This window comes from Salvia miltiorrhiza, chromosome 1 (genome assembly GCF_028751815.1).
Source record: "Salvia miltiorrhiza cultivar Shanhuang (shh) chromosome 1, IMPLAD_Smil_shh, whole genome shotgun sequence".
Classification (NCBI taxonomy): Eukaryota; Viridiplantae; Streptophyta; class Magnoliopsida; order Lamiales; family Lamiaceae; genus Salvia; species Salvia miltiorrhiza.
Genome location: NC_080387.1, coordinates 7,804,678 through 7,816,850, shown reverse-complemented (window position 1 = coordinate 7,816,850; position 12,173 = coordinate 7,804,678). Strand labels below are relative to the sequence as shown.

The 12,173-nt window shown below is 39.5% G+C and overlaps 1 protein-coding gene across 1 annotated transcript; it reads left to right on the top strand.

Moving 5' to 3' along the window:
- The first annotated feature begins 6,570 nt into the window (after window positions 1-6,570).
- On the top strand, window positions 6,571-10,005 carry LOC131006470 (cytochrome P450 98A2-like). Its single transcript, XM_057933627.1, has 3 exons — window positions 6,571-7,299; window positions 8,514-8,911; window positions 9,167-10,005. Exons 1-3 carry the CDS (start codon window positions 6,804-6,806, stop codon window positions 9,809-9,811), a joined length of 1,539 nt encoding a protein of 512 aa, XP_057789610.1. The 5' UTR covers window positions 6,571-6,803; the 3' UTR covers window positions 9,812-10,005.
- Window positions 10,006-12,173: the final 2,168 nt, after the last annotated feature.

Here is a 12,173-nt window from a genome sequence, read left to right as displayed (position 1 = left end):
CCCCCCCACAAATTTTTATTTATTTTTATTTTCTCAAAAACTGATTTTCTGACCACTGACCCCCCCCACCCACCCACCCCCCCACCCCACCCCCCAAAATTTTTTTTTTTTTTGAAAATCAGTTTTGAAAAAAATAAAAAAATAAAAATTTTTTTTGGGGGGGGTGGGTGGGGGTGGGGGTCGGCCAGCAATCAAAAAATCAGTTTTTGAAAAAAAAAAAATTTGGGGGGGGGTGGGGGTGGGGGGGGCAGGGGCAGGGGTGGGGTGGCGAAACTACCAGATTTATTAAAATGAAATGCATTTTTTGTATAATTTAATGCATTTTTATGTGAAAACTTTATGCATTTTTGTTTGATTTTATATGCATGTGAAACATGCCTATTTTTGGGGGGTGGTAATGGGGAGGGTTGGGGGGTGGTGTTGGCTGGATTGGGGGGTGGTATGGGGTGGGGTGGTGAAAATACCAAAATTGGAAAAATTAAATGCATTGTTTTGTTCAAAGTTATGCATTTCATGTGAAAACTTTATGCATCTTTGTGTGAAACTATATTTTTTTAATTATTAAATCCGAAAATTACATTCCAATTTTACCCCTCCAGATTTTGCCTTGGAATCCTTGCCACGTGTCACCATCTTGATGCGCCACATGTCATAAATGTGTGGACAAGATTTGGATCTAGGGATCTATTATAAGCATTGGGATCTATATGATCCCATTCCTATATATATATATATATTAAAATAGTTAACGGTGTTAAATCGCCGTTAGGGCAGAGGGCCTGATTGTTTGAAATTAAGGACTTCGGGGGTTTAGTTGGCCCAACTTCGACTATAGGGAGCTGAACGTGATAAAGGCCACTATGATAGGGGCTTATTTGATATTTAACCCTTATTTATTATAAAAAAAAAAAAAGGTTAAGTATCAATTTCACCCCTAACGTGGAGGCCCCTAGAACGTTTAGCACCCTATGGGCAGGGGTGTGTCAACTAAGCCCCCGAAGTATCTAATTTCCTCCAATTAAGCCCTCCGACATAACGGAGAGTTAACACTGTTAACTTTTTAATTTTTTTTATTTTGTTGGTGGTGGGACCCACACCTTCTACTTCACCAAATTCGTCGGAAACACGTCGGATACACGCTGGAAACCTAATCCTATCCTTGTTAGCCCACTTCTCCTTCTGCCTTTGCCTCTACCAGTCCATCTCTCAACTACTCCTCTCTCTAAATTTCCATGAAATTGATGCTCGTCGCTGAAACAATTCACTATCCAAATCCACTGAGCTCGCCGTCATGGCCAACGATTCGGCAGAATCAAACGCCATCAACTCGCACACCATCGGAATCTGGAAAGTCGACAAGGACCGATAACCTCTCCATTTGTCTCCTTCTCAGGCACCACGGGGCTCAACTGCTTTAACTTCTCCTGCTTAATTTTTTCAAATTTCTCCAGCCTTATTTGTTCAATTTTATCTTGCCTCGTTTTTTCAAATCCCTCCGAATTCAGAGGCATCAGAGCCTGCCTCCGCTTCTCCACCCGCGTGCCGTACTCCAATTCCTGCGCCATTTTCCACCGTTCCTTCTTCGTGATGTTCAATTCCTTTCTGGACATCCAGCCACTCATCCGGAATTAGGTTTTTCGACGAGACATCGGCGTCTTTATTGGTGGTGATGTGAGCGCTGGAGCGCCTGGAATTTATGGTGTTTTCAATAAATGGGTCGTTGAAAATGCCATCTTCATAGATGAGGCAGTCACCGATGGCGGGCTCTTCATCGTCTTCATCCTCATCTTGTGGCGGAGTTGGTGAAACGGAGCCATAGAGAGGTTGGGAAGAGGAGTTGAGGGGCTTAACGGTGAGATTGTGGTTGAGTCTATGAAATTGGACGGCTACTTCGTGATCGAATTGTTCGGGAAATCATATCCTTGTTGGTGGTCTGGTACATCTCGCTGCGCTCGAAGCCGTATTTGGCGTCGTCATCTGTGATAAATTTTAAGTTTTCGGTGAGTTTGGTGAATAAGAAGGTGTGGGTCCCACCACCAACAAATTAAAAAAATTAAAAAATTAACGGTGCTAACTCTCCGTTAAGTCGGAGGGCTTAATTGGAGGAAATTAGATACTTCAAGGGCTTAGTTGACACACCCCTGTCCATAGGGTGCTAAACGTTCTAGGGGCCTCCACGTTAGGGGTGAAATTGATACTTAACCCAATAAAAAAATATTGTTAATTAATGAACTCTAATTAATATGTATCACTAAAAATTAATTTTTTTGAAAAAAATTATATACCATAACTTTAGATTAAATTTATTAGAGTCAATGTTGACTCCGAAAATGTTGCATTGAATGTTGATTGTCAACATTATTTGGAACCAACCAATATTCCGGAGTCTGCCTTGAAGCTGTACTTTGATTCTCCATTAGTAACTGTATAGATTTAATCTTTACTTTCTTTTCATGTTTTATTATTCTTTAGTTATGAAATAAAGTTTTTGTGGTAGTTGACTGACTCAACCTAAACACTATGCTAGATTGACTCGCAATCGTACGAGATCTATTGTAGTGTGTAAGCTAACCCAAGTCGTCTCTCAAGGAAGATTCAACAGGGCACCTAATTGTATCACAACGAAAGCAGTAAAGTTTAAGTTTGATTATTATAATTAAACTAACGCTTGGGATTGAAAACTCAACTTAAAACTAAACTCAGAAAATAAACTATTAAACCCTAGGCAGAATTAAAAGCGCAATATAATGCATGCAGATTCAAAGAGATTAAAGTAAATAAGAAATACCAATAACGTCGTGAGAATGGAATCACTGTCACTGATTACAACTTCGAAACGGAAAATTGAAAGCTAACTAGAACAGAATCTCGGAAAACTCAAAGAACTCTGAAAGCTAGAACAACCCTAAAATGTTGTTGGTGCCGGAGGCGGAGGATGATCATGATAAAGAGTAGTTAAGCCCTTTTTATAGACTGCCTTTCATCAAACCTAATGAAAACAAGAGGGCCCAGCAAATCTGGGCCTAAAAGAGAGTCGGCAAGACATGCGTGCGCGCACAGGAGATTGCGGCGAGGGATAAGGTGCTCGGCAAGTCTCGGCAGCGCTGGCGAGTGATTGCCAGCTCTGAAGCAGTGCTGGCGACCTTGCGAGTGATTGCCAACTCTGGCGACGTAGGTGAGTGATTGCCAGCTCTAGCAATGGAAATCTACTCTGGCGAATGAAATTCAGCTCTGTTGAGTTTGGTCAGCTCTGGCTGCCTTGTCCGCTCTGGGGAGTGTTGTTAGTGCTGGCGAGGGATTGTCAGCGCTGGCGAGTGATTATCAGCGCTGGGCACCACTTTGAGCCCAAATAAGCAATTTCTGATCCAATATCTCCAACATAGCATTCTTCCTCCAATTTTATCAGAATCTCCTACAAAACATCAATCAGACTAAAAAACGCACCAATTTTCAGAACAATTAACTCAGCCTGGCACAATCAAACCCCCAGAATAAGAACCATTAGGCATAAATCATTGACCACGTTTTTAACAAGTGGAATGGTGGTTAATCATGGTCCAAAGTAGTGTTTGTTTCTATTTTTCAGAACCCATGATCTTTTCAACCAACATTCGTGGTTGGTCGACTGGCAGTTTTTGAAGAGAGATTGCAGCGGTTATAGGAAGCTTCTAGAAGTGGGGAGTGGGGCAAACTAACCACGACTTGGAGGTTTATAAAAGCAGAAAGAAATTCTTACGGTTTGGAAGTGCAATTTCAGCGACCTAACATTCACTCACAATGAACTCGTAATTTTCCTACTGCAAACGTGACACTAGTTCTTCAAGGATTGCTTTGACGAAGGAGGCTTAGGCAGCTAATCTGTAAAGTCTCATTTTGTATTAACGGGAGGTCAAGGGCAAGAATTGAAATACAAGGACATTGGGGCGTAGCAAGTAGTTTTTTATCCGAGTAACTTTTGTTATTTCAGCTGTTTTGGTTTTTGTGTTGATTCAACATTTTAGTACATAGAGTAGATAGGTAGATTTATCTTAGGCAGCTAATCTGTAACGATAGATTACCAAAGAGATCTTAATCTGTACTGTATATTGTTGATGATCATAGTGAATTTAGCCTTGAGGCACTCACAGGTTATATTTATATAATCCGTGAAAAAATATTCTTGTGTGTTATTAATTTCTGCTGCATGTTACCTTTGATGTTATTAACATTCTGTTGATAACATTCGTACTAACATTACTCTGTCAAATTACACATTTATACTTTTGGTAATTTGGGGCATTAAACTCTTTCAAAATTAATCCTAATAATATCTTAAAATCATAATAAAATATTGGTACATAAAAATTAAATAAAAATAATAATTAAACTAGGATACGATGGGACATAATAAATTGTGAAATAGAGGATCCTCATGTATTTTGGAGCATAGTTGCACAATATGGGTTGGAGATGCTCTTGGCGCCAATTGTTGTTATTATCTTCTTCTTTCATTGAAGTAATCTTTTAATGAAGTTTCTATCTTTTTATTTTCTCTTTTCTTCTACATTTTTTCAATTTTCTGAGCAATTTTAATATGGTATCAAAAACAAATCTTTTACATGCCCTTAGCAATCTAAAGATCAATTTTTTTAGTTGTCTTTGTGTCATCTCCAACTCACAAACTCAATTTTCAGTATCTATCACGTCAAATAATAATCTTACTAAAACCTGCGAACTGAAACTCAAATTCAAAAGAATATTTTTTGCATATTCCTTTACAAACTATCTTTTATTCTTTTATAATCAATCATCTTTATATTTCTCAATTTTGTATATTAGAGACCATTAAAATTTTACAATAAAATCGTGTAATAGTCGTGATTTAAAATAGGAACAAAATTGTACTCCCTCCGTCCCATTACAAATGTCTCATAGCTTTTGGGCACGGAGATTAAGAAATGTATAGAAAGTCGATAAAGTGAGTTGGTGAAAATTATTTAAATATTAGGTATAGAGAGATAATATTTTGCCAAAATGAAATGGGACATCCCATTATAAAAAGTGGTACATTTATAATGGGACGGATGGAGTATATTAGACCATTGTTACACACTTTTTTCGATTCACACGATTTTACAAAATCATGTAATAGTCACAATTTTTTCGCATAAGTGCATAATAGTGTCTTTTACACACTTTTTACATTGTTACACTATTTTCGCGAAATCTTCAAAATTGTGTAACAATATTTTTACATTGTTATATAGTTTTTCGAAACAGTGTGCAATAATCATGATTTTGGAGACAACATTTACAAGCAGGAAGCAACGTGGAGTTCGAGGCAGCGGTGGCTTTAGGGAATCAAGACGGCAAGGTAGGAGGTGACGACGAGGCAAGAGATAGCCTTGGAGAATCGCGAGAAAAATGAGAGAGAGAGAGAGAGAGAGAGGGCAGATGAGGCGATAATAGACGAGGGAGACAAAGGCAATGAATCGTGAAAAGATCGAGTAAATGAGAGAGAGCGGCGGCGACGACAGCCAAAGACGATATAAGAGAGAAAGAGAGAGAAGGTGGTGACGATGGACATATGTGAGAGAAAGAGAGAGACAGAGATAAAGAAAGATCTGGATCGACAAACCTTGCAACGGCAAGGTAGCGCAGCGGCAACAATGGACAGTGGTAGAAGGCGGAGGGGGATGGCGGTGACAGATTGGGATTTAGGGTGAGGAGAGGGGAACATGTTGAGGGAATAAGTTTAAGTTATTTTTTTTAATCACTAAAGGTATATTGGTATATTTATTTTAAAAAAATGTTAGTTTTTCCAGTTTTTATCTTTATGAGTACTACTCCCTCCGTCCCAGCTTTTAGTATCCAACTTTCCTTTTTTGGCCGTCTCATATTTTAGTATCCATTTCTATTTTTGGTAAAAGTAAGTGGGACTCTTACTCCACTTTAATTATTTTAACTCTCACATAAAATGTGGGACCCTTATTCCACTCACAACACACCAATCACTTTATTATAACCCGTGTCGTTCTCAACTGGATACCAAAAGCCGGGACGGAGGGAGTATTTCTTTTTACTAAGACTGCGTTTACTTTGATGAATAAATTTATCCATGGAAAAAGATGGATAACATAAATTTATGCCTTTAAAAGTCTCCTTCATTTTTCAATATTTGACACAAAAGAGATGCTCACCATTTTTTTCGTCCTTATTTTCACTTCAAGGATGAATAATATTATCACACCAAAAATGAAGGGAGAGCCGGAGAGGGAGAGAAGAGAGAGAAAATGAGTGTACGATAGAAAGAGAAGAGAGAGGGAGAGAAAAATGGCTACTTTTAGACTAATTTTTATTGTTAGGAGTAATTTTCTATTTTACACAAAAATTGGCCAATTTTTAATGTTTTTATTTCATAGGCCAAATTTTAATTTTACAATATGAAAGTGTCCATATCTATATATTAACTCCTCAATTTATCTATATCATTTATCTTAGGTTTATTAGTCATAATCTAGACCAACGTGTATACCAAACACCAACTATAACTACACACACATATATATATATATCAATCGGCATTATTCTATGAATAATTGAAGTACCTACCACCGTGTTTTGTACATTTAAAGCTCTGAAAGCATCATCATAAATCGCAAATGAAGAAGTAGCAAAATGGATGATATTAAATGACGAAAACAGCCTTCACCAACTCCAACCCCCATTGAGAGACTGCAGTGCAGCTACTTCACCAACTCCTCCCAACCGCTATAAGTAAACTTCCCTTGAACGACTTCCATCCACACCCCTAACCCCTTCCCATGGCCGCTCTCCTCCTCCTCCTCCTCCTCCTCCTCCCCCTCCCCGCCATCCTCCTCCTCCACCACCTCTACTACCGCCTCCGCTTCCGCCTCCCTCCGGGCCCACGCCCCCTGCCCATCGTCGGCAACCTATACGACGTCAAGCCCGTCCGCTTCCGCTGCTTCGCCGAGTGGGCCCAGACCTACGGCCCCATCATATCCGTGTGGTTTGGTTCCACCCTAAACGTCGTCGTTTGCAACACCGAGCTCGCCAAGGAAGTCCTCAAGGAGAAGGATCAGCAGCTGGCCGACCGCCACCGCAGCCGCTCCGCCGCCAAATTCAGCCGCGATGGGCAGGATCTCATTTGGGCGGATTACGGGCCGCACTATGTCAAGGTTAGAAAAGTGTGTACGCTGGAGCTGTTTTCCCCCAAGCGCCTCGAAGCTTTGAGGCCCATTCGGGAGGATGAAGTCACCGCCATGGTTCACTCCATTTACAACGACTGCACTGCTCCCGGTATGCCTTTCTCAACTCTTTTTCGTTTATTTTTTTACAATTGATGGTTGATTTTATCAATTAGCTTGTTCATCGTAACCTATGAATTATAGAATTACATGGATTGTGTGTCCTGGCTCTTGAAAATGTGATGCTTGAAATTAGGGCAAATCACGCGTTCTTCACTTTAATGATGCTAGTTTGTGTATCAATTTATTGATCGTTCATGTTCAAGTGCTGTGTAGAGATTGAGCTGTGGTTTTCAGAAGTCATTATGATTTAGATTGATCTGTGTGGTGTATGTATATATATATAATATTCTCATTTAAATGGGAAAACGGTTTTTTTTTTTTTTTCCTTCTGAAAATTGTTGATTTTTTTTTAGAGAGATGGTTCTTGCGTTATTAGTCGTTCATTAATATGCAGTTTAAGATGTGAGTTACCCCTATTTCCAACCAACCAATAGGTTGTGGATTGAGTCATCGAATGTGCGCTGAGTGTGGATGTGAGTTGAAATAGTCCTGTAGGTTTGGTGGAGAAAGAAATGACTGCAAGATGATAACATCTTTCCTTTTCTTGTATGAGTCAAAAACTTGAATTTTATGTCAATGAGGCATAGGAAAATTGCAAATCCACCTATTGTGTTAGATTGAAAGTCCTCATTTTGTTTCCAGGTGACCTAATTGCATTTGTGAATTACTACTATATAATTTAGTCATCGGTTATTGCCATTTGTTGTGTAATCAAGAGGTGAACTTCAAGAGGGAAATTAGACATATTTCTCTAATTCTTTCATATTAAGGGTGCGCTTTCTTTAGTTGTAAATTTATCATGACAAGAGTAGGGATAATCAAAATTTCACCCTTTAAATCCTTCATTTCTTTTCCCTCATTTCTACTTGACTCATTCTTCATTTTCACTACAAAGGATAATATGATCACACCATTTTTGGAGGGATAATATTATCCCTGCTTTGTAGTGAAAAGAAGGAATGAGTAAGGGTCAAGTAGGAAATGAGGGAAAAGAAAGGAAGGATTTAAAGGGTGAAATTTTATTTATCCCTTCTTTTCCTATGATAAATTTACAATCAAAGAGAACGCACCCTAAGACTAATGGCTATGCATAATCTGTTTCACATCCTATAATACGAGGAGTTTGGCATTCTAAATTATGTGAATGTCAGCTTTCTGAAATAGTAAGTTGTGGTTTCATAAGAATTCTTTATAATTGTGCAGATAACTCGGGGAAGAGCTTGTTGGTTAAGAAGTATCTTGGAGCTGTGGCATTCAACAACATTACGAGGCTTGCATTTGGGAAACGATTTGTGAATTCCGAAGGGGTAATAGACAAACAAGGTCAGGAATTCAAGGCCATTGTTTCGAATGGATTAAAGCTTGGTGCATCCCTAGCAATGGCCGAGCATATCCAGTGGCTCCGTTGGATGTTCCCACTGGATGAAGATGCATTTGCCAAACATGGAGCACGTAGGGACAAACTTACTCGTGAGATTATGGAAGAGCACACACTTGCTCGCGAAAAAGGTGGAGGAGCCAAACAGCACTTTTTCGATGCTTTGCTGACACTGAAAGATAAATATGATCTGAGTGAGGATACGATTATCGGCCTTCTCTGGGTGAGTCAGCGTTGAATACACACAAATATTGGCAGTTTTGCATAATTATTTTTTCTTTTCGAACATGCATACTCAATTTACTCGGTTAAATGATGCAAAGCTTTATGTCAATAATCTGAGTATGATGTCTTTTTTCACCCCTCTAGATTGAAATGATGACATGACTTCTGAAACTCGTCTTGTACTTGTATGTTATGTTTATGAAGTATCAAACAAGAGGAAAGCTTTTTGCTAAATCTGATAGGAAATTTGCAGGACATGATCACTGCAGGAATGGACACAACTGCAATATCAGTCGAATGGGCCATGGCCGAGCTGATCAAGAATCCAAGGGTCCAACAAAAGGCTCAGGAGGAACTAGACCGTGTAATTGGCTATGAACGAGTGATCACTGAACTGGACTTCTCAAACCTTCCCTATCTGCAATGTGTAGCCAAGGAAGCTTTGAGGTTGCATCCTCCAACCCCTCTCATGCTACCTCACCGTGCCAACACCAACGTGAAGGTTGGTGGGTACGACATCCCCAAGGGATCAAATGTGCATGTCAATGTGTGGGCAGTTGCACGTGATCCTGCTGTGTGGAAGAACCCCTCGGAATTTAGGCCAGAGAGGTTCCTCGAGGAGGATGTCGATATGAAGGGACATGATTTTCGCCTTCTTCCCTTTGGTGCCGGAAGGAGAGTATGTCCGGGCGCCCAACTAGGTATCAATTTGGTCACTTCCATGATAGGCCACCTCTTGCATCACTTCAACTGGGCTCCCCCCAATGGAATCCGCCCGGAGGATATTGACATGGGAGAGAATCCTGGTCTTGTAACCTATATGCGGACTCCGCTGGAGGCCATACCTACTCCTAGATTACCCGCCACACTGTACAAGCATATTGCCGTGGACATGTAAAATTTATGATTTTGCCTAAATAGTTTCACTTTAGATCTGGGATTGAATCACAAGTTCTGCCTTTTTCTCAGACGCAGGGCATGAACCACGATTGCCCGAGCCATTTTTTTTTTATTATGATAAATAGATAAATAGATTCTATTTTGTATTTTCTTTGATTTATATATAATCCCTACAAACCTCGTATTTATGCATATTTTTCCTTTTTGATATGTTTCTCAAATTTATGCTCATTCTATTTTTGGACACTATTCATATATAATTTTCACAATTTTATCTTTATAACTTATATTTACAGACAATCTATTTAACAATATGCAAAAAGTGAGTCTCTTTTTCCACTATCAATATTCTAAAGGCTAATTGCCTCTAAATTTATAAACTTTTGTCAATTTTCGTCTTTTTTCAATAAACTTTGAATTTCCTAATAGAAACCATCAACTATCAATATTTCCCAATTTTACCATCAAGTGCATTTTCAACAAAAATTGATACCGGAAAAATCCGACGTGGCGAAAGTAACTTAAAACGTGGCATCCAAGTGTGCAGTCTCTACCACATAAGACGAGACGACGTCGTTTCGTCTGTCTCAGCCCCCAAAACACGGTCTCCGCCGCCTGCGGCCATCCCTTCTGCACCGATTGCAGGAAAACCTATGTCGCAGGCTTGTAGATCTGATCGAATCGTTGGCCTCCGCCGACGGCAAGGAGATTTACCATAGATAATTTCGTTGTTGATTTAGATAGAGGTGGAGACGGTGGAGGCTACAACGTGACGTGCAGCTACTCTCACAAATTATGTTGTTACTGCAGGGAGGAGCACCACCGCCCCCGTCGGCTGCGAAACAATGGATCCTCGCCTACACCAAACCCTAACCCAAGTGCCGCCGCCCCATCGAGATAAACCAACGCTGCAATTGGATGACGTGTCGCGTCCCTGCCAATTCCACTATTGCTAGCTGCAGCCAGCCCTTGGGGTTCCACAACCTCTGCAACGTGTGTTCGATTTTTGCCAGAACTGCGCTTGATGGGAAAATTAGGAAAAATTGATAGTTGATGGTTTTAATAGGAAGTTCAAAGTTTGTGGAAAAAAATAGAAATTGACCAAAGTTTATGAATTTAGAGGTAATTAACCCATATTCTAAATAATTTTTTATTAAAATTCATGTCATGGTCAACTATGCATATTTATTGGGTAGGGAGAGAGTATATAAATGTGAATTTTGTTTACTAAACTTGTTTCCATATACTTCCACAAAAAAAAGACCATGTTTCCACATACAAAAGTAGATTGTAATTCCACCTATCTACTTTTAAAATTCTTACTTTGTCTCTGCTTGAACGGACTTCAGATACATTTGTACGTACAATTTGATGTTATTAATTTTTTTTTTGAAAAGTCAAGAGCAATTTTTATTAAAGCCAAAAGAGTACAAGAAGTACTCAAGTCCGATCACAATACACAGAGCGGCGCACAAGAATGGAGACAACACAGCACATAAAAAAGACTAAGGAAAACAAGAGCTGGGATCAAGGACCCACTCATGAAAGGAGAAGCAAAAGTCGCGATCATATCTAGCCTTAATCCATTTCCAAGTGAACAAGAAAATGTCCTCCACAACTTTACCAACATCCGGAGTTCCATCCTCGAAAATTCTCATGTTTCTAACTTTCCAGACCTTCCAGCACACGCATTGTCAAATACTATTGAAAATTAACTTTGCGGTTTTGTTCTTGCCCGAGCCGATGAATTCAGAGAAGTGGTCAAGAATGGTAGATGAAGTAAGTAAGGAATCTGTAGCCAATCACACACCTTTTTCAAGACTGTAGCAGCAAAGGGGCAAGAAAGGAGGATGTGGTTAGACGTCTCCTCATGCACAGAGTAGAGCGGACAACCTTGATCAACATCTTCGACTTCAATCGCTTTCTTCAAAAGGTTAGACCTTGTGGGGATTCTATCTTGGAATGCTTTCCAAGTGAAAGCCGACACTTTACCGGGAACGATCTTCGTCCATATCAAATGGAAAGTTTTTGAGTGCTCTCCTCGGATGATGACTCTTTTTATAAAAGTACATATATCTTTTTAGTTGAGAACCTATCGAAATTCGACCTTTTTCATAAAAAGGAATCGGCTTTTAATTGAAAAACGGATACCCTACACAACAAATGCCAAAATTCAAGGAATTCAACAAATTCACAATGATTAAACAGCCTCACCCATGAAAACTCCTAATTCTAGTAACCCTCTCTAACAAATCTCATCTCTCCAACCTTACATTCTTTTTGGTCAGATAAAGAAAATAAGTTCCTAAACCTAAGCTTCAAAGGAGCCCACCTCCCAACCCATGGATCTTCCCAAAAAA